Here is a 21,009-nt window from a genome sequence, read left to right as displayed (position 1 = left end):
CTCCATTAAACTTTCTGCTCTCGAAAGCCACTGGGTGACCCTCTTGGAGTAGCACCCCCCCCCCCCCCCCCCGAGGGCGTAATCAGATGCATCCGTCTCAACTTCAAAAGGCTTCGTGATATCCGGCAACGCCAAGACCGGCTCCTGTACCACCGCTTCCTTGAGCTTCTCAAAGGCCCTCTTCTTGTCGACAGACCACTCCCACTTATTATCCTTCTTCATCAAGTCGGTGAGCGGGGCAGCAATTTTCGAGTACGCTCGGATGATTCTTCGATAGTAGTTTGCGAGCCCCAAGAAAGAGCGGAGCTCAGACACACTCCTTGGGGTTCCCCAGTCCTTAATAGCGGCAATCTTCTTCGGATCCATCTTCAGTTTGCCTTTGCCCACTATGTGACCAAGGAAATTCACTTCGGGTTGGGCAAATTCACATTTTTCTCTTTTCACGAATAGGTGGTTCTCTTGTAGCTTCGCGAACACCAACTCCAAGTGTTTTACGTGTTCAGCCAATGAGCGACTATATACAATGATATCGTCCAGATATACCATCACGAATTTGTCCAGGTACTCGTGGAAAACATGGTTCATCAACGTACAAAACGTTGCAGGTGCGTTCGTCAAGACAAAGGGCATGACCAACCATTCGAATGACCCATACCTCGTCACACAAGCTGTCTTCGGCTCATCTCTTTCGGCAATTCGAACTTGATGATAACCAGATCTCAGGTCGAGCTTGGTGAAGTATACAACGCCTTGTAATTGATCGAACAAATCCGCTACCAATGGGATGGGGTAGCGGTTCCTCACCGTCAGCTTGTTCAGAGCCCTGTAGTCGATACACAATCTCATACTATCATCCTGTTTCTTATGGAAGAGCACAGGGGCTCCATATGGAGCTTTGGAAGGTCGTATCGACCCCGAGCGAATCAGATCGTCTATCTTTCTTCGTAGTTCCGCTAGTTCGGGACGCGCCATCCGATATGGCCCTCGAGCGGGAGGTCTTGTGCCCGGGAGTAATTCAATTTGATGGTCTACCGAACGTCGGAGTGGCACACTTATAGGTAACTGATCAGGCATCAAGTCCTTATTGTCTTCTAGCACCTTCTCTACTTGTGGTTCCACGCATTCAGCAAGGGTGTCTTCTTTGATGGAAACGGTACACAAGTATGTAGGCTCTCGCTTTTGAAGTCCCCTCTTCAACTGCATTGCCGAGAGGAGTGGCCTCTTTTGCTTTCGGTCAGCTTCAACAGCTTTCACAAGACATGGTTTTGATCCCACCATTATTAAAGTGCCATTGTGTGGCGCCAGAAAGGTCGGGGTTCGCTTCAGAAAATCCATGCCGAGGACGATCTTAAACTCATCCATCGGGACGCTGGTGAAGTCGAGCTTCCCCGTCCATTCGCCCATCTTGATCACCACTTCTCTAGCCACACCCTAAATCGGCAAGGCCTTGGAATTTACAGCTTTCATGCTTCCTCCTTCTCGGTTCAACTTCATTCCGAGTCTCTTCGCTTCGTCGGGCGTGACGAAATTATGGGAGGCCCCTGTATCTGTTATAGCTCGGGTAGCCTTCCCATTGACGTTTATCTCCACGTACATCAGTTCCGTGGACTTGGTCTCTAAGCGCTCAGCGCCCTTGCGCATTGAGCACATCATGTGGACTGCTCCCATTCGAGCCATTTCTCCTTGCTCACTGGCCTCATCATCATCGCACCCCTCTGCATCCTGGTCTATCCCCTCGGGATTCTATTCTACCGACATCTTGGACAAATTCTTCTTGAGGGTGTTGAACTCCCCCTGGTGAGGGCACTTAGACATTCGGTGCGGTCCTTTATAAAGGAAGCATGCGAACGGCTTCCTAGCAGTCGACGCTTCATAATTACTACCCTTAGAAGAGGTTGGAGTAGAATTCGCCGGACCCCATCTCCTATTATCACCTCCGGGACGGAACCGACTATTACCCGTAGAGGGAGGTCTTGCTTGTGAAGTCGTCCCTCCAAACCTTTGGTTGCTTCTGCCCGTTGCAGTGAATCCCTTCTTCTGGGAGGCTTCGCGCTCCGGGTAATAGTCAACTAGCCTTTCAGCCGCTGTCATCGCAGCCGAGAGGGGACTCGTCGCCGCGCATGATTTCTCGCTGAGCCCACTCCTTCAAGCCATCAATAAACTGAAACACCCGATCCTTCTCGGTCATGTCCGCTATCTCCAACATACAAGCCGAATACGCTTTCACATAATCACGAATCGAGCCTGTATGTTTCAAGTTCTTTAATTTCCTTCGAGCTAGGAAATTAGTGTTCTCCGGGTAGAATTGCTCCTTGAAGAGTTGCTTGAAATTGTCCCATGACTCTAGCCTAATGGTCCCTGCCTCGATCTCGGCATGTTTCGAGCGCCACCATTGTTTAGCGTCATCCGTTAGGTACATACTCGCGGTGTTGACCTTTAGACCTTCGTCGAGCGCGCTCACTCGGAAGTATTGTTCCATGTCGAAGATGAAGTTATCGACTTCTTTCGAATCTCTCACCCCACTATACTTGAGGGGTGTAGGCGGCTTCACCTTAGGAGTTCAACCAAAACTCCCGTCCGCGGCCATTTTCATCAAGGTATTGCACATGTTCTCGAGTTGCTCGACTTTTTCATAGAGATAACCCACATCCGAGTTATACTCTTTCGGAATCGCCTCTTCGACGGCCACAAGGCGGCTCTCGTGCCTCTTTATGGACTCGTCTACGGCCTCGAAGCGGGCATCATGCCGCTTTACCGTCTCATCAACTACTTGGTGAGTACTCTCCAAACGTCCATCAATCTCTCTAAAGCCGCCACTCTGGCCTTAGTGTCATTTTTGTTCCCACTCGGATCTACCGCCTTTGATGCCATCATATATAGCAGCCCGTCAAGGAGACCGGGCTCTGATACCAAATGTCACGGTCCGAAACTTTGAGTCGGGGCGTGACGCACACCCTTGTCTAAACACTCGACAAGAATGCAAGCGAAAGCGTCAAGCACTAGTGTTTGTCAAGAACTAGTGCATTCGTAATCGGTCTCGGGTTGTGGGTGTCGGAATCCTAGTCTCGATCGACACACACGGGCTTGTTTAGGGGTGAACAAAAAGTGGTCCGGACCGGCAAACCGGACCGACCCGGACCGACCGGTCCGGTCCGGTCCAGACCGGATACATACCGGTCCGGTCTCCGGGTCCCGAAAAATATGGTGACCGGTCTCCGGTCCGGTGCAAATTAAAAAAAAAATTAAATTTGCCTTATAAATTAGTACCGGTCCGGTCCAAACCCGGAAAAACCCGGACCTAAAGGGTTCCGGTCCGGTCCGGTCCGGTCCGGGTCCCCTTCTAACCGGTCCGGTCCGCGGTCTTGGGATATGTGGTTATCCGGTCCGCGGGTTTATCCGGTGTGGTCCGGTCCGGTCCGGTTTTGGACCGGTGAACACCCCTAGGCTTGTTAGTGAAGTGAAGGCAAGAGTCGTTCACAAGAAAGCAACAACAAGCAATAAGAAGGCAACTTGGTAGGAATTAGATTTTTGATTGACTAGTACTCCCTAAAGAGGGATATTTACATCCTGGTAGCAGGAGACATTGAAATTACAAAATTAGTGTAGAATAACAATATAACTATTTATGGAAAGAAAAGCTTAACTAAGACTATCCTAAACTAGAAAGCATTTACTAAAAATATACAAGAGGAAATGAATCTGCGTAGCATAAATAAACTCGGGTGAGATGTTGTTGAGAAGATGCCCAAGGTATGCAACAAGAGGCTTAATCTTTTCAGAAAACTTGACTAATCCGAAAAAAATAAGCCTATAAACCACCACCATACCCAACAAAATTCCAAGATCAGCCCATTTGGAGTATCCCATTTCAACTTGACACACATCCCTCAACACCTCATCTCTGGTGATTATCGCTGGACTTCCGACTTGACCATTATGAAATCTCAATCCCATAAATTCATTTTTAAAGAACCCTTGATTGGCATACTTGTGGAATGCAATGTATTACATAGGGTACCTCCATAAGGGTTTAGGAAGGCGAAAGAAACCTCCATTAAGCATCATCACGCCTTGGATTCCGGCAGTTGTAATATTTATCCCCATAAGAAAATTCATAATGGTCAAGACTCAAGTGCAATATAAACTCCGAGTCTAAGCCAATAATATCCCAAGTTAAGCAATTGATTGTGTCAGGAAACTTGCATTGCTCCTTTCTAATTCAGTGGATCCTCCTCCCAAATCAGTTATCACGCCACAGTTATTAATACGTGTTTCTTGAGCCCTATAGCACGGGTGAGGCCTCACCGGCCTGTGTTGTTGGCAATGTCTGCTTTCAATTATGTAAACTGGTGATATCCCCATGTATCATGTATGAAATATGAATGCAGTTGTAAAGTTGATACTACAAATGAACCCTGTCCACTAACCTAATTGCCTAACTTAGCCACATCAGTTCACATGTTTCATGAATATATTCTGTGAAAATATAAAGATACAAAATTAAAAAATAACGACACGGCTCAAAATTATGTGATCGAAACCAAATGACCTGTTTGTCGGATCTGATTGTGACTCTAATAATTATTGTTTGTCAAAATAACGTCCACTACATAACACGCTTCCATCAAAAGAAATTAATCACCAAGTTTGATCAAACTCCCTTGCATCGTTACTGTTTTAAGACACCAAAGTTATACTCAGTAATGATAACTAAAGTTGGCGAACACGTATTAAGATAGTGCACAGAAATTAAGAGAGCAAGGAAGAAGCAAATGGAAGTGCCTAAGATGGATGATGAGTTGTCCCCGGAAAAGAAAGTGAGTTGGGTTAGATCACATATCATCGGTGGCTGGGCTGAATTCGACTCACCCTTCGGAAGACGGAGAGTCACGTATGCTGATGCTACTGCCACCGCTCGCTCTCTTCGTTTCATTGAAGATTACTTACTTACTACTCTCCTTCCTTTCTATGGTACTATATCAACTACCCCCTAGTATATATTTTGTTTAATGCACATATATTATGTGTACAATTAAACAAAATATACTCGGTACTACTTTATTTATATACCATATTAGTCGGGTTAAACACGGATCTTTTTTTTTTTTTTTTTTTGCTAAATTACTCGTTTTGTTTCAATAATAGGTTGTTTACGTTTTTCAAAATGTCCTTGTATAAGGAGGTGTAAAACAATCAATTGGACTGGAGGAAATACGGCTTTATCTGGCCATTTTAGAGAAATTAAATTTCCCGTGTTTTGTAGCAAACAAATGTAAAGTACTGTTTTTGTTAGTTCTCATGAATTTGTAATTCATTTGTGTAAGGTAATACCCATACAACAGACAGCTATGTGGGACAACATAGTACAAAAATGGTAGAAGAAGCAAGTCAATACATCAAAAGCTGCCTAAGAGGAAAAAAAGAGGATGCAATTTTATTCTGCGGTTCCGGATCCACGGGTGCAATAAAAAAGCTTCAAGAAGTCATGGGAATTGCAATAGCACCAACTCTTAAAGCCAGGGTGTCTAAACTCCTACATGACGAACAAAATTGGGTGGTTTTTGTGGGGCCTTACGAGCACCACTCGAACATCCTCTCCTGGCGACAGAGCCTAGCTGATGTCGTCGAGATTGGTTTAACAGAAAATGGCTCCGTTGATATCAAGGCACTTAAGGCACAACTCCAACATTATGAATGTAGCAACAGCCCCATGTTAGGCTCCTTCTCAGCTTGTAGCAATGTCACAGGTATTGTAGCGGATACTCGAGCCCTTGCAAGGTTGCTTCATCAACATGGAGCTTTTGCTTGCTTTGATTTTGCAACAAGGTGAGTCTATCTCTATGTATTGTATTTACACTCGTTTAATGGGTTGGGCGAGTCAGGTCCCAGACCGGATCATACGGGCTCGGTTGGGTTTTAACCCTAAAAATAATGTGTCATTTCGGGTTCTGGTTAATCGGGTGCAAGTCAAGATTTACGGATCATTGACCGTGAAAAACTGGGTCGAGTAAAGTTTTGACGGGTCTAATTGTATTGTTTCTTTTAATAAAACTAGGTGGAACACGATGAGATAAATTAAAAGTAACTTCTTAAACACCCATCATTGTTCACATTAGTCCCTTTCAACCTTAGAAACACAACCTTCGAAGATATTTCATTTCCAATTCCCTTCTTCTGCAGTATGAGTGTATGACTCGTACTGCTGAAATGGGCCAGTGATTCCCTTCCTACACTATATAATCTGCTTATCAATCAATACTATATATTAAATCTAGAAACCAAGGGACTTCCATGTAATTAAAGAAAGTTATACAAATTAATTATACTATATAGTTTAAATCACTAAGACCGTGATGAGTAGATTAAGGGATCTCAATGCAAATATTATATAGTTTGGGTTAAAATTAAATTATATAGAAGCTTAGTAATTTTCCTAAATATTTGTAAGAGACTAAAACATGGTCAATTACCTTAAAATAAAATAATTAATTAAGATGGTCAATTTTAAGGAGACTAAAAGAAAGAAGATGTTTGGTAATTTTCCTAAATTTTTATAGAAGACTAGAAGATGGTCAATTTCCTTAAAATAAAATAATTAATTAGTATAAACATGTACACTTATTCTATTAATTATTATCATCATAAAATTATATATTAAATTTAAAATTATATATTAAATTTAAAATCTATGCAATTTTATTAAACTTATAGTTTATTAGATGTATAGAGATGTTAATTATTTAACATACAAAAATGTAATATAAGTAGGCTTATAAATAATTCAAGTTAGATTACATAATATATAATATTGCATAATTGGTTCGATTTGATTTAATGCATATATGTAATATATTTATATAAATATATTATCAGCGAGATTAGTGAAAGTGGTAGAAACAACAATGGGAGTAGTGAAATAATCAATATTAACGCGGCAATAGTGAAACTAATAATAATAGTGAAACTAATAATAATTACGACGGGAGTAGTGAAATTATCAATACTAATGCGGCAGTAGTGACAGTAACAATAACTACGGCGAAGGTAGTGAAAGTAACAATGATTACGGGATAGTAGTGAAATGTTATTACTATTGTTTTATTAATACGAGTAAAATATTAATAGCGGGAGTAGTGAACTGGTCTCAAAAAATTTCATCGTAATTTTAGGATATGTCATAGGAAAATATATTAATGATAAGTTTATGTCTTATGCAACTTTAAATAATTTTATTTAATGAAAAAAAATTAATGGTAAGTAGAGGTAGCCCGGGCGAAGCCGGGCACCAATACTAGTTTCATTCTATTCCGACTCCCTTTTTTCTTTCCTTCTAACCTCTACGGCTAATAGTAAGTCTCTCTTAAGGCCCTCGTAAATGTGAAACAAATAAAAAAAAACACGTCTCTTACACTAATTAATACTCATTACTGATCCGGAGGGGTTGCTTTAGATCTTTTTCAAGCTTAAAACCATTTTAAATAAGAAAAAGAATTAGTACTCTTCTACAACAACATCAACGCCTTAATCCAAAAATTAGTACTCTTCTAAATGCCCCTTATATATATAACCATTTTCCATCGCAGCCTTAACTCATTCACTCCCTATTACGTTTCCTACCGATTATATCCTCTATTTTTCTTCCATTGTTCATATAAAATGGACCCTGCTTCCACTGTCAATGGATTCTACTCTTCCTAAAAAGAGGCATTGATAATCTTGAAAGTGTAAGAATGGAGAAAAATGATTTTGAATGTGTTGATATTATTCATCAATGAGGTACAATATTTATAGTTGCATACATACATGAATTATGGAATACGAAATAACCTATTTACCTAAACTATACAAGAAAAAAGGAAAGTAAATAATTACATGAAAGATGGAAAGAGTAGCGATCAAGGCGAAAATATACTAGAATATTCTAATGACTAACACGCCCCCGTAAGATGGACGATCCTGAGGATAGACCAATCTTGGAGCATAAGGAAGTAAAACGCGGACGAGGTAAGGGCTTCGTAAGGAGGTCAGCAAGCTGATCAGAGCTAGCAATGTGTTGAACCCGAAGCTTCTGAGAGGCAATGCGTTCACGAACGAAGTGAAAGGCTATAGCAACATGTTTCATTCGAGAGTGAAAAACTGGATTGGCAGAGTAATGAGTCGCACTTAAGTTATCGCAGTAGAGCACAAGAGGAGCAGACGACGAAATGCCGAGGTCAGTAAGAAGAGCATGAACCCATTCAATGTCAGCAGTAGTGTCGGCAATGGCACGAAATTCAGCTTTAGTGGTGGATAGAGCCAAGGCACGTTGCTTACGAGAGGACCAAGTGATAGGATTTCGACCAAGATAAATAATATAACCAGAGGTAGAAACAAAATGGTCCTTATCACCGGCCCAGTGATAGGGGGACTGGTTGGGGTACCTGTGGCGGTTTCAGGAGCAGCAGGAGTGTCGACATGAGTAGTAGGAGTGTCGACAGGGGTGGATGTGGGAGAGGAAGCAGGGGAAGCAGAAGTGATAGGGGGACTGGTTGGGGTACGTGTGACGTTTGGAGCGGCTGTGGGGGTGGTGGATGGTGTAGGGGATAGGGCAGGGTCATCGGTGGCAGGAGAGAGGATGGGGAGCACGATATTACACCAGCGGGTGGAGGTATAATCAGGATGGGGAGTAGTGTTTGTGAGTGTGGGAAAAGGAAACACGTCTTCGACAAATTTGACGTGTCGAGATGTATAGATGCGGTTAGAGGTAGGGTCGAGGCAGTGATAGGCACTTTGTGAGGCGGAGTATGTAACACCCCCATATACCGAGAAGCCTTAACTAGACCTTCCTTAGCATATAAGGGCGTTACCATCTCGGTTGCCCGAGGTAAGTAATCATCAAAAGTCGATAAAAGAACAATTATAGTTATTTTACAAGCGTTATAACCAACTAACAAAATAAAGATACAACTCGTCAGCTACACGCTATCACTATCAGAACTCTTGAAGACTCATCCCCGCCAGGACTCCAGCTATCCACCATATCAACACCTGCTAAGACTGACTGCTCACCATAAGGGATCACGGCAGACACATAAACAAACAAGACAACCACACAAGGTCAGTAACTGAGACAGGACACAACGTAAACCAACAACAATTACCAACACAATACAAACACAACCAGTCACACACAATCACACCCACTCCAATCAATCTCCGTCACCGATTGTCCACTGGACCAGCCCTGCCAGTGGGGGACCGCACCCGTTCCCACCTAAGCCCCGCTCATCATACCGAGCGATAACCTTGTCCCATTAATGTGCACATCCCCTCCCGTGGCGGGTTCCACGGAGGGCGAAACTAGGGCGTGAAGCCACTCCCGCAAGTGACTCCACTCAGCCGAGGATGTACCTCGAGAACCAGAGACAAACAATCACAAACAGCTGCAATACAACAACAACCAACAAACTGTATACACCAACCGATTACCGCATATACGATGCCACACAACATAACAACAACACAACAACCACGACACAACAACCGACACACTAGACCATCCACAGGAACTGAGTAGGCGAACCTACCTTTACGCGACTGCCACGATTCCATGCCAACACACGCACCCAGCAATCAAGCAACACCTACAAGAGGAAACCTGGCAAAGGACCGCTACCCGACTCAAGCTATGCTCTCCTAAGGTACAAGGACCTTCAAAGGCTTCCATGGAGGTTATATGGTGAAGGGAAGGGGAAAGATGCGACCTAAAGATCTGAAGAAATGAGGCGGAAATGATTTGCGGATTTAACAAAACGCGATTATAAACCCTCGCTGAAAAGACGTTACTCGATCGAGTGGCCCATCTACTCGATCGAGTGGCCCCTACTCGATCGAGTATCCAAGCTCTCGATCGAGTAGCCTCTACTCTATCGAGTACCACCCCTAACTCACAACACAGAATAACTTTGGTACGCACTTCCAAGGACCATTACTGCTCCCAAGGTCGGTCAAAGATGGTCAACGGGTCTCTAAAAAGGGCGGGTATTACAGAGTATCCCACAAAGATGCATGGAGAGGAGCGAGGGACGAGTTTGTGAGAGGCGTATGGACGAAGCCACGGATAGCATAAACATCCGAAGCTTCGTAATTTGATGTAATTTGGAGGGGTTTGAAACAGTTTGAAGTAGGGAGAGCTATTGGACAAGGTAGGTGTGTGGGAAGACGATTGATAAGATACACCGCGGTAGTAAAAGCGTGAGGCCAGAATTCAAGGGGTAGACGGGCGTGAGAGAGGAGGGAGAGCCCAGTTTCGACAATGTGTCGATGACGCCGTTCAACATACCCATTATGTTCTGGGGTATGTGGAGGGGAGGTCATGTGTGTGATGTCGTTGATGGACAGGGACGGAGTGAGTTTGATAAATTCGCCACCGTTATCAGAAAAAAATTGTTTAATTGGTCGATAAAAAAAATTTTTCGACAAGGGCTTTAAAGCGATGAAAAATAGAGGAAGTGTCAGATTTCTTTTTGAGGGGACTTTTTGAGGGGATAGAACCGTATATACTTCGTAAAATGATCAACAAAGATGACATAATATTTAAAACCATCATGAGATAAAATAGGAGAGGTCCAAACATCAGAAAAGAGTAATTCAAGGGGAGCGGTAGTATGAAAAGAGGACTCAGAAAATACTAATTTGTGACTTTTATTTATATCGCAAGCATTATAATTAGAGTAATCTAGAGACGGAATTTTTAAAGAATAATTAGTACGTAAATAAGATAAAATAGTTTTGGACGGGTGTCCTAATCTATGGTGTCATGCGAGTGAAGGAGCGAGAAGACCAATGTGGACTTGCGGTGAGGGAGGATGCCAAAGATAGACGCCGTCTTCAAGATTTCCTTGAAGTAGCACTTGATTCGCGTTGATGTCCTTAGTAAGAAACGAAGAGGAAGAAAATTCAGTTTTAGCATTATTATCACGACAAAATTGAGCGACAGAAAATTTTTTACGAGAAATACGAGGAACATGTAAAACATTGCAAAATTTTAATTTTGAGGTGGCAGTGGAAAGCGTGAAAGAGCCAATTGGTGATGTGGTGACTAGCACCACTGTCAACGATCCATGGACGGGAGGTGGAGGGCATAGAGGCAGCAGCCGTGTGGACCTGTGGGTGGGCGGGTTGTCGATTGTTGTTGTTGTTGTTACGAGGTGGTGGGAAGGGAAGGTCAGGGATGGTGAGGGTTGGAAAATCTCGCTTGAATTTTCGACATATAGTGAGGTAATGGCCTGGATGTTTGCAATATTGGCAACAGCCTTTGAAAGGAGTTTGGGTCTCGGGTGTGGTAGGAGAGTCGGGTGTGGGGAGGAGGGGTGGTTGGGCAGTGGAGCGATTAGAGGAACGGTTGTACTGAGGACGGGTTTGGGCAGCCAGAGCCGTGACTGGGTAAGATGTTGGTGGTGTTGTTTGTTTAATGGTGAGTTCATGGTTAATAAGTTTTTCATGGAGTGAGTCAAAGGATATGGTTGTATCACGGGCTCTTATAGCATCGATAACGGATTGATAGGAGTTATCGAGACCACGAAGAACCTTGGCGATGATGTCTTCGGCATCCATAGGCTTGCCAAGAGCGGCTAATTTGTCGGTGTAGGTTTTGATTTGGGTCATATAGTCGGAGATGGAGAGATTTCCTTTGGAAAGGGAGTCGAGTGTGTCTTTAACTTGGAGGATATGGCCTCGTGATGGATTGGCATAAGTGTTAGCAAGGATGAGCCACGCTTCACGAGAGGTGGTGGCGTTGGTGAGGAGGGATGCAATGTTGGTGGGTAACGTGCCGATGAGGGCACCAAGGAGAAGTCGATCCTGGCGTTGCCAGGAGTTAAGAACGGGGTTGGGTTTGGTTGTTTTGTCGTCATTGGTAATGGTTGGAGGAGGAGCGGGATGTGTGCCATCCACGAATTTGAGAAGGTCATAGCCAAAGAGGATGTTGGATATTTGAGTTTTCCAATTGAAGTAGGTGAGGGGGGGTAAGTTCTTTGCATTGGGAGAGATTGACATCGAGGAAGGAAGATTTGGGATCGTTGGGATTGGGAATTGTAGTGCCATGAGGAGCCATGGGAATGACGGTTGAGGGGGAGACCGAAAAAAAATTGATTGTGAATGAGTATGACGGATCTTACAAGCTCGATACCATGTAAGAATGGAGAAGAATGATTTTGAATGCGTTGATATTATTCATCAATGAGGTACAATATTTATAGTTGCATACATACATGAATTATGGAATACGAAATAACCTATTTACCTAAACTATACAAGAAAAAAGGAAAGTAAATAATTACATGAAAGATGGAAAGAGTAGCGATCAAGGCGAAAATATACTAGAATATTCTAATGACTAACAGAAAGAGTATTCCTTAAATATGATGTGAAATGTGAAATGGGTGTGAACTTAGAAACGGACCATCAGAAATGAACCATAAAAAGAGGATTGAATCAACCCAGAGGTACCTCTACAATACCGCTTCCAGCAAATAAAACGGAGGACAAATCCCTATTGTCAATTTGTAGCAAGTACCTCTGGGTTTATAGGTGAAATTTCTATCAGATTGTCAATTTAATGTCAAATGGGATTTGTAGCAAGTACCTCTGGGTTGTGTTTCTAAGGTTGAAAGGGACTAATGTGTCGTCTATCATCGCATGGATTTAATTGTGCTTATTATATTGTGAAATGGACTTTATTAGTTATGATTCTTATGAACAAGAAGCTTAAAACGCCTACGATTGTGATCCCATGTAATGATGTGACAGTGGACCTTATGTGAAAATCGACATGAAATCGGGAGAATTAGATGGATACGATGCAGTGTTCATTAGTCCACACAAATTTATCGGAGGACCAGGAAGTCCAGGGATACTACTAATGAACAAGAAACTATATCAACTCAACAATTACCCTCCCTCTACTTGTGGAGGTGGAACTGTCTCTTATGTCAATTGCTTCAGTGAAGAGGTACTTCTCCATTTTTCCTTCATATTCTTCTTGCCTCCATTCAATTTTAAGCTGGTTTAGTTGCTTCAGGTATGTTCGTATTTGGTTCATATCAGTTTGGTCATCTTGGGTCCGTGTATGGTTTGCTCAAGTATTTTCTTTAAAAAAACTACTCCGTTGTTGCCGGTTATTAGGAACATGGATTCATATTCATTTGTTGATATCAGTTCGGTCCCTGTCTAGGACCTATATTTGCAACTAATAATTCAATCTTTCAATTTTCTTTTCTCCTTCCCTAACTCTCTTCTCCATCTTTTTCTTCAACTATTATTTATCATGATCATATTCTTCTAGATTCTTCGTGATTAGGTAGATCTTTAGTCTTTTAATAGAAAAATTTTCAGTCTTATTTCTTGATTTTCTCCTTCCTAATGACTCGACTTTAAATTGCTCTCCATTTTAGCCTAGGAGAACTTTTTCAGTCTAATGTCTTAGTTAAGGGAGGTTTAAATCAAGAAATTATTAGCAATATTCAACAATGAACCTTATAAATCCACAAAAGCATTGTTGATTTATGAAGATTTGTAAGAGAATTTTTTTTGAGATTTAATCTCATGTATGAATTGTAGCAAAATAATGCAAACCACGGTGTTGATTTGCTGGATTGGTTTCAACTTTTTGTTACTAATTATGGCCAAGACGGAAGTTTTGAGATTAAAAATGTTATTTCTTGAAGTTTCCAAATTTGAGATCTGGAATTAATTTCCTTGTCTTTTTGACAAATTTTAGTTAGTGTACTTAATTTGCTTTCTTTGAGGACTGGATCTTTGCTTTCGTTCTTCCTTCTTTTTGGGCAGTTTCTTGTTTCCGACTCTCTCCGAGAAAGTCTTTTCTTTGGCCTTTGTTGTCTCGACTCTCTTGGTAATTCGAACGCCGTCGGCTTTCTTTTACCGTTTCATCCGCGAGGATGTTATAGGTTAATTCGATTAACCTAGTTTCCTTTCCTTAAAAAAAAAAAAAAAAAAAAAAAAAAAAAAAAAAAACGAGACCAAAACTCTGTTGATTTCCACTCAAATTTACTTTTGGCAACAGGACACAGTATACTTGGAAAGCATAGAAGAAAGGGAAAATGCAGGAACACCACAGATAATTCAAACAGTGAGAGCAGCATTAGCATTCTGGATCAAAGAATACGTTGGTTATAAAACGATTACGAATCAGGAATCTTACTACATGTCAACTGCCCTCGAAACACTGGGAAACTACAGCAATATACATATCCTAGGGCCTCTTGCTCCGGTGGATCGTATTTCTGTCTTATCCTTTCTCGTATATCCAACCACAAATCGAAAGCCTCTTCATGGCCGATTCGTAGCCAAATTGCTTAATGACTTGTTTGGGATTCAAGCCAGAGGAGGGTGTTCTTGTGCTGGTCCCTATGGCCACTACTTGCTTAATATTGACAAGGCTGAATCTCTAGCTTTCAGATCATCAATCCTGCAGGTAATCTCTCAACTTGGGTGTTTATATTAATTTTAACATCAGCAATAAACTGTCTCGACGTCTAGAGTGCATGCCTCCCTCTATGGTATTGAGTATTGACTTACCAAGGTTTTACAACATATTTTGTCTGCAGTAGTATCAGCCGCATTTATAAACACAAACCAATTACTCTCATCAGAGTAAAACTCAAATTAATTTAACAGGAGGCCTAACCTACCTAATTCAGTTAAATTATCCGCCCATTACCTAATAACCCATATTATGGGTCAACCTCAAGATAAATCTTATCATAAGACACTGTCTCATATCAGAATTTGTAATCCATTAACAGGGTTACCAAGGAGTGAAGCCTGCATGGACAAGGATTAACTTTCCATATTATATGTCCAGAGAAGAATTTGAATTTGTGTTAGAAGCAGTCAAGTTTGTGGCGCATTATGGACATCAGTTTCTTCCACTGTATGATCTAGACTGGGGAAATGGCAATTGGAACTTGAATGACAAGACTTTCAAACAAGTCCTTGACGGAAAGTACAACACTAAGTTCCTGCAAAAGCTCAAGTTGAGGTACAATTATAAGCAAGTCAAAGACAACAACAATGCAACCTTTGGCTCTGAAGATGAATGCTTAACAAACAAGTATGCCTCATATATCGACAAGGCGACGTACATTGCTTCCTTGCTGCCCAAGTATCCGCGGCAAGGGCAAGCTCCACACGACTTGCGCCACATTGACTTGCCCTTCATTATCTAGATTCAGTCTATCAGAGTTCACTTCCATTACTTGTAGTTTGTTGCATGAATAATAATAAATGATGTTCTGGTCAATTGCTAGCTAATCTGTTATCAAAGATGTCACTTGTCTATCGATAACTAGAAGGATGCATCAATACATTCATACCATCATCTCTAGTGGTCTTCAGGTCAAGGATGCTAATTCAAGTGGTATATACTATAGAGCAGAGAACACCAAATTGACCATTAATTATAGTTCAAGGAGTCGAGACATATATACTAAATTACTAATGACAGTGTGTAAGCCCATTTAAGAATTGGAATTCAAGAGTCGTTAAAACATGGGAAACGGTCGCTATTTATATGATATGGTTCACTACAGTCTACAGAAAAGGGATTGCTATCAACAATAAAATGGTCTCCAAAAAAAATGGTTATTAACCAACTAAATGTCTTTTTCAGGCTTGCTAAAAAATATTCAAGGGATTACTTAAAAAAATTCGGGTAAGGTGGTCTTACAAGTTACAATAAATTATTGTAAAACTAACTAACTCATACAAGAATTTGCAAATGAAAATAGACCTCCAAGGTCCAGAATATAGGACAGCAGATCTACATTGATGATCACAGATTGGGCAAGATCTGACCAAGTTCCTTCATCAACAACACACTAGTAAGTAGTACGAGTAACTAACAAAACATTCACTTTATTCGCAACGCTTATGATTAAATATGCTCAAGTATCAAGTAATTCAAGTTTAGCACAACATTCATGTAAACTGTCAGAAAACAATAGAACATACTGTAGGGGGTAAAATCCAAAATGAATGGCTACCAACTTGCTATGATCTGAAAAAAACAAATCATCAATACGAAATTCAAATACTTGAGATTTCTTCGAACATAAGGAGAAACCAAAAGACAATCAAATTTACGATGGCAATTTAAGAGTTCGGAGATGTTACAGAAGAAAACAATACGAAATGATTCTCAAAGTCCAAAGATGTTACAAAATGAACCAATAAGAGATGTCACAAGCCATCATCATATGTGGAGTAAAATATCCACAAATTCACTATATTCCATTGCGCGGTAACAAGAAGAAAAAGGTGGGGGACTCACTTGTAAGATGTCACGTCTCTGAACCTTCTTCTTCAACAGTTGGAAGACCAGTCTCTCGCGTAAAGGCCGGGTTAAGGAACTTTGCAACAAATGCCCACAACTTGTACACGTCCTCAAAGTCTGATAAGAAGCTAAGAGAAGCCGTGACAACCTCCACCCTGAAAAACCCACTCTTCCCATCAAACCGGCCATTTGACATCGGCTTGCACAGCGTGGTATCTGCGATGTTCACTTCCCCACTAGAAGGCCCAGCCCCATCCATGATTCTTATATGGCTTAGTATGCCAACTCCAAGACACACACCATTTGCTTCCGCTAGCCTTTGGACTACTTCCGGATTGATTAAACCCCGGTTTTTGCTTCTTACATTGAATGCCACGGAAGCACCCCTTTCGTATTTAATTTTAGGGCCATATATTTGGACTAGCGGCAACGTGCTTTTTTCATCCTGGCCAGGGAACCTTAGTTGAAGTAGGGAGGTGACAAGCCAATTGATTAAAAATCGCAATCTAGAAGTAGTTCTATTGAGACCCAACATGTTTATATGATCCAGATGCCGGCAAATTATCTCGGGTTCTCTCCTATCGGAATCTTGATCATCTCCGTAATCATCATCACTATACTGATAGTCATCAATATTTCTAGCAGAAGTTTCTCCTGCTACCTCCACTGTATGACTCTCCTGCTCTCTCTCCTGCTCTCTGTGGTTGTCTTCCGTGCTAAAAGAGACTCTTCTTCCTTTGCTACCATGATCTTCTTCTTCAAAGCATACAACTCTCCCACCACCAAATCTATTCCCGTCCCTCCTTCCGAGTAGCCTAAATTCGCCTTCTGTTTCACGTCTTATAGCACTTTCTTTTGTCTCTGAACAACCTCCCAAGGTCATACCATGTGACGAGGAAACGCCATCCTTTGGCCTCTCATCTTCATACTCTTCTTCAATCTCATGAGCAGGCCGTATGTCCTCATCAATCTCGTAGACATTCTCCATACCACGTGAAACCGACTGAACTGCAGCATCAAATGATAGCATATGCTGGTCATCATACACAGGGCTCCTAGACATGTTAACCACTGTCTTTGAGGAGAGCCTCTTAGTGTTTTTCTTCCCAGTGAACCACAAGGGCGGCGAAGGTGTGGATCTCTGCCTCTCTAAGTGGCCTACATTTTCAGAATTCATGGGGCTTTGGCCAAGGTCAATCCAAAACGAGTTGTCAGATGATTCGTCCTCGCTGAAAATAGGGCTCTTCATCACCTCCCCCACAGAGATGCTCTCGGTCTCCTCAAAGACCGTGCTAGCACCATCTCTGTCGGAACTGTTATCGTGTTCCATTTCAGTTTCGAACACATCCCTCACCTGAGCAGAGGTATAGGCACCTGAGAAAGCTGGCATCTGTGATCCCTTATGCGTGTCGGGCTTTACATCCCCATTTTCTTCAGCATCAAAATCCCCTGTCCCAACCAGTCCATCGAGACCATCAATTGAATCGCCCCCTAAATACTGTGGAAACACCGGGGTGATCTTGACCATTCCGGTACCGTTGACCCCAGATTGGTTATTAAGGGTTGCCAGCACAGATTTTTTTATAAGAAGACACCCAAACCCACTAGGATCAAACCCAAACACCCTATAAAATGATGTGATTATAAAATCAGGCCGAAATAACGACAACCCAAGAGAATCCATGTCCTTGGGACCTAAAGCACCGGCATCCAATAACACATGCCAATGGTTTTGCTGTGCCAAAGCCATCCATTGATACGAGTACTTGGAACCCGTGACTCGAGACTGAACAGGGAAAACAAAAAGACCAGTTGCAGCATCCTTCTTCCTCTTCTTTTTGTTCGAAATTTGCTTCCTAAGATCAGCTGAACATGGTTTAAGAGTAGGCCACTTAAACCAGGCACTATAACTTTTAGCCCCTTTCTCTTTAGCTTGTTGAGCCATCCAATTCACAGATTGACTCTCATGATCAAACATTGTTAACAACTTCTTGTTGGTTTCGAAAGGGTACGCTTCAGCTAGCAACTTAAAAGCAGACCCTCTACTAACAGTAAAAACAATGCCATACTCATTCTCAGGTATATTCAAATAATCCATAATTCTAGCCTTAATATCATGCTCAACAGTCCCTTTTTCAGCAGCACCATACAGTACATGATTACTCAAATTAGCAGACATTTCAGACAAACTAAAACTGGAAGTATCCCAATAATATAAGGTCTGAAGATGCGAAAAAAGCCCGAATCCACAGTAATCAAGACATACCTTAGCACCAGGACCAGTAAGGTGCCCATACTCATCCAACCTTAGCTGATCAATTCTCTCAGAAGACTGATACTTTGGATACATTGTCAGGAACTTAGAAAATGCCTCATTAAGAGCAGGGATGGCGTCTTCGGACTCGAAAGTGCGCTCAGCAGCCAAAGCAGTAGCTCTGAGGAATTCCTTAAGGGCTTGAAGCCTAGCAAGCGACCGAGATCGACCCAAACCCTCATCTTTGTTAGGGTTACCCTCATTATCATTATCTAATGTGGATTTAAGAAGAGACCCATCTTCAGAAGCTTCTTCAAGAGCTTCTCTAAGCTTAGTCTCCTGTAATTTCCTCAAATTTGAAGTGTTTTTTCGACTTTCTTCGCCTAATTCAGAGCCTCCATCTCTTCTCCTTCCTTTTTTGTCAATAATCAATGCAACACAGTGTGAAATTGGTTTCCATAATGAGATATGCATCAGAACTAATTGCCCCAAATTAAGCTAATTAATCCCCAAATCACTTCCAACAAAGAACAACCCACAAAAAAAGGGGAAAGTTGGGATTCAAATTCAACAAAATAAAATTATAAAAAGCTTCAAACTTTGGTTAAATTGAACCTTGCTTTACCAAAGTATCCAACATACATAGAATCATAGAGATTCTAAGCTCCAAAAAAGGGGAATATCATAGAAAAACCCAAAAAAAAACACATATAGGACCACAAAATATTGGATTATAACCAAAGTGATTGGTTTTTCTTTGAATCAGATCAAACCCACAAAAATGTCATAATAATAAATTAAATAAAATATAAAAGGTCCAATTTTGACCCAAAAAAAACACAATTTTTTTCACATTTGACTTTGATACAGCAGAAAAATGGTGAACAATCAGCTTGATTAAGTTGATTAAGCTGATTAATCAATACCCATTAACTTAAATCAAGAGTAGAACTTTATAACACCAGATCCCACTAAAAAAATTGAACAAACTAAGGTAAAAAAACCCTAATTTATCAAGAAATGAAGAGAAGGGAAAGGGGGCAAATTAGGGAAAAATAAGAACTAAGTCCAGATTTTGACTTTATTATGAGTATAAAATTGGGAGTGAAAATTTGTGTTTCTAAAATTAATTGGAATTTGGGGAGTTGAAAATTTTAGATTTATTGTTTTTTGGGATGGCGAACAGAAGGAAATAATAAAGAAAAAAAGGGATAAAAGTGTGGGAGTTAGAGGTCAACAGAGAGAAGAGAAAGTATTGACGTGCTTTCAATCAATGACTTCAAAACTTTTACGTACCTACCCATATAACAATATACTCAAATTCTCAATTAAAACAGATATATCTAATTTTAAGACGGATCAAATATCATATACTACTTCCTTCGTTCCGGTGAGATGTTTACACTTCCATTATTTTGTAAGGGAAAAATAAAGGAAGTGTAAACATAGCACTTGAACGGTGGGAGTATAAGACAGGAAGAAAATGTACTAAGATTAGCAAAAAAAAAAATTCATCAATGCAAGTAAGATGATACTTACTTCATTTTATCCTTAAGACAAACTAGTATTAGTGTCCGGCTACGCTCGGGCTATTTCTATTTACCATTAAAATTTATTTTTAATTTAATAAAACTACTTTAAAGTTGCATAACTCATAAATTTATCTTTAATATATTTTTCTATGTCTTATCTTAAAATTACGGTGAAATAAATTATGAGACAAATTCATTACTCCCGCTATTAATATTTTACTTAAATCAATTAGTTAGCTAACTGTTCATATATGTTTTCTTTTGTTATTAGTATTGTTACTTTTATTACATTCGTTATTACTACGGTTAATTTCACTATTCCCGCTGTAATTATTGTTATTTTCACTACTGCCGCATGAATATTGATAAATTCACTACTCCCCTTGCTAATATACTTTGACTATTCAAATGAGTGATTACTAACATATTATTATATCCAATGTTTTTTTTTGGTACGAATTATATCCAATGTTAGTATAATTATTTTCACTACTAACATAATTACTTTTACTTTTACTATTTGACCATACAATTTTAAGAGGTTATATATTTATATAAAATATTATATATCTATTAAATCAAATCAAAATAATTATAGAATATTATATCTTTTAAAAATCTAACTTGGTTTATTTACCTTTTAATAGTTTCCAAAATATAACCTACTTATATTATATTTGTGTATGTTAAATAATAGTATAATTATATAATGATACTAATTAATAACATAAGTGGAACATGTTTATTTTAAGGAAAATTACCATATTTTGATATTTTCTAAGTTTAAACTTCAACCAAAACTATATAATATTTACATTGAAATCCTTTGGTCGGGTCTATCACACAGTGATATAATATAGTATAATTAAGTTGTATAGATTTATTTAATT

At 40.5% G+C, this 21,009-nt stretch overlaps 2 protein-coding genes across 4 annotated transcripts; one reads left to right on the top strand and one right to left on the bottom strand.

The window, feature by feature from the left end:
* Nucleotides 1-4,548: 4,548 nt before the first annotated feature.
* Nucleotides 4,549-15,323, top strand: LOC141623231 (uncharacterized). 2 transcript variants are annotated; one of them, XM_074439314.1, is made up of 5 exons: nucleotides 4,549-4,971; nucleotides 5,343-5,826; nucleotides 12,790-12,991; nucleotides 14,063-14,473; nucleotides 14,805-15,323. In XM_074439314.1, exons 1-5 carry the CDS (start codon nucleotides 4,773-4,775, stop codon nucleotides 15,225-15,227), a joined length of 1,719 nt encoding a protein of 572 aa, XP_074295415.1. In that variant the 5' UTR covers nucleotides 4,549-4,772; the 3' UTR covers nucleotides 15,228-15,323. The 2 variants fall into 2 exon arrangements, with proteins under 2 accessions (XP_074295415.1, XP_074295414.1); XM_074439313.1 differs by having other exon boundaries at nucleotides 5,325-5,826.
* Nucleotides 14,147-19,870, bottom strand: LOC141623230 (uncharacterized). 2 transcript variants are annotated; one of them, XM_074439312.1, is made up of 2 exons: nucleotides 16,331-19,870; nucleotides 14,147-15,020 (listed from the first exon to the last, which is right to left on the bottom strand). In XM_074439312.1, exon 1 carries the CDS (start codon nucleotides 19,059-19,061, stop codon nucleotides 16,341-16,343), a length of 2,721 nt encoding a protein of 906 aa, XP_074295413.1. In that variant the 5' UTR covers nucleotides 19,062-19,870; the 3' UTR covers nucleotides 14,147-15,020; nucleotides 16,331-16,340. The 2 variants fall into 2 exon arrangements, with proteins under 2 accessions (XP_074295413.1, XP_074295412.1); XM_074439311.1 differs by lacking the exon at nucleotides 14,147-15,020 and adding an exon at nucleotides 15,624-16,057.
* Nucleotides 19,871-21,009: the final 1,139 nt, after the last annotated feature.

The sequence above is a fragment of the Silene latifolia genome, chromosome X, assembly GCF_048544455.1.
Source record: "Silene latifolia isolate original U9 population chromosome X, ASM4854445v1, whole genome shotgun sequence".
Classification (NCBI taxonomy): Eukaryota; Viridiplantae; Streptophyta; class Magnoliopsida; order Caryophyllales; family Caryophyllaceae; genus Silene; species Silene latifolia.
The sequence above is the reverse complement of the archived record's forward strand: the minus strand, read 5'-3'. Positions and strand labels throughout refer to the sequence as shown.

What these genes read in the sequence shown, in the direction of transcription:
- LOC141623230 (XM_074439312.1), bottom strand. Translation starts at nt 19,061, where the DNA reads ATGCATATCTCATTATGGAAACCAATTTCACACTGTGTTGCATTGATT.
- LOC141623231 (XM_074439313.1), top strand. Translation starts at nt 4,773, where the DNA reads ATGGAAGTGCCTAAGATGGATGATGAGTTGTCCCCGGAAAAGAAAGTG. An exon ending in TGCTTTGATTTTGCAACAAG is followed by an intron (nt 5,827 to 12,789) that starts GTGAGTCTATCT and finishes ATGATGTGACAG; the next exon opens with TGGACCTTATGTGAAAATCG. An exon ending in TCAATTGCTTCAGTGAAGAG is followed by an intron (nt 12,992 to 14,062) that starts GTACTTCTCCAT and finishes TTTTGGCAACAG; the next exon opens with GACACAGTATACTTGGAAAG.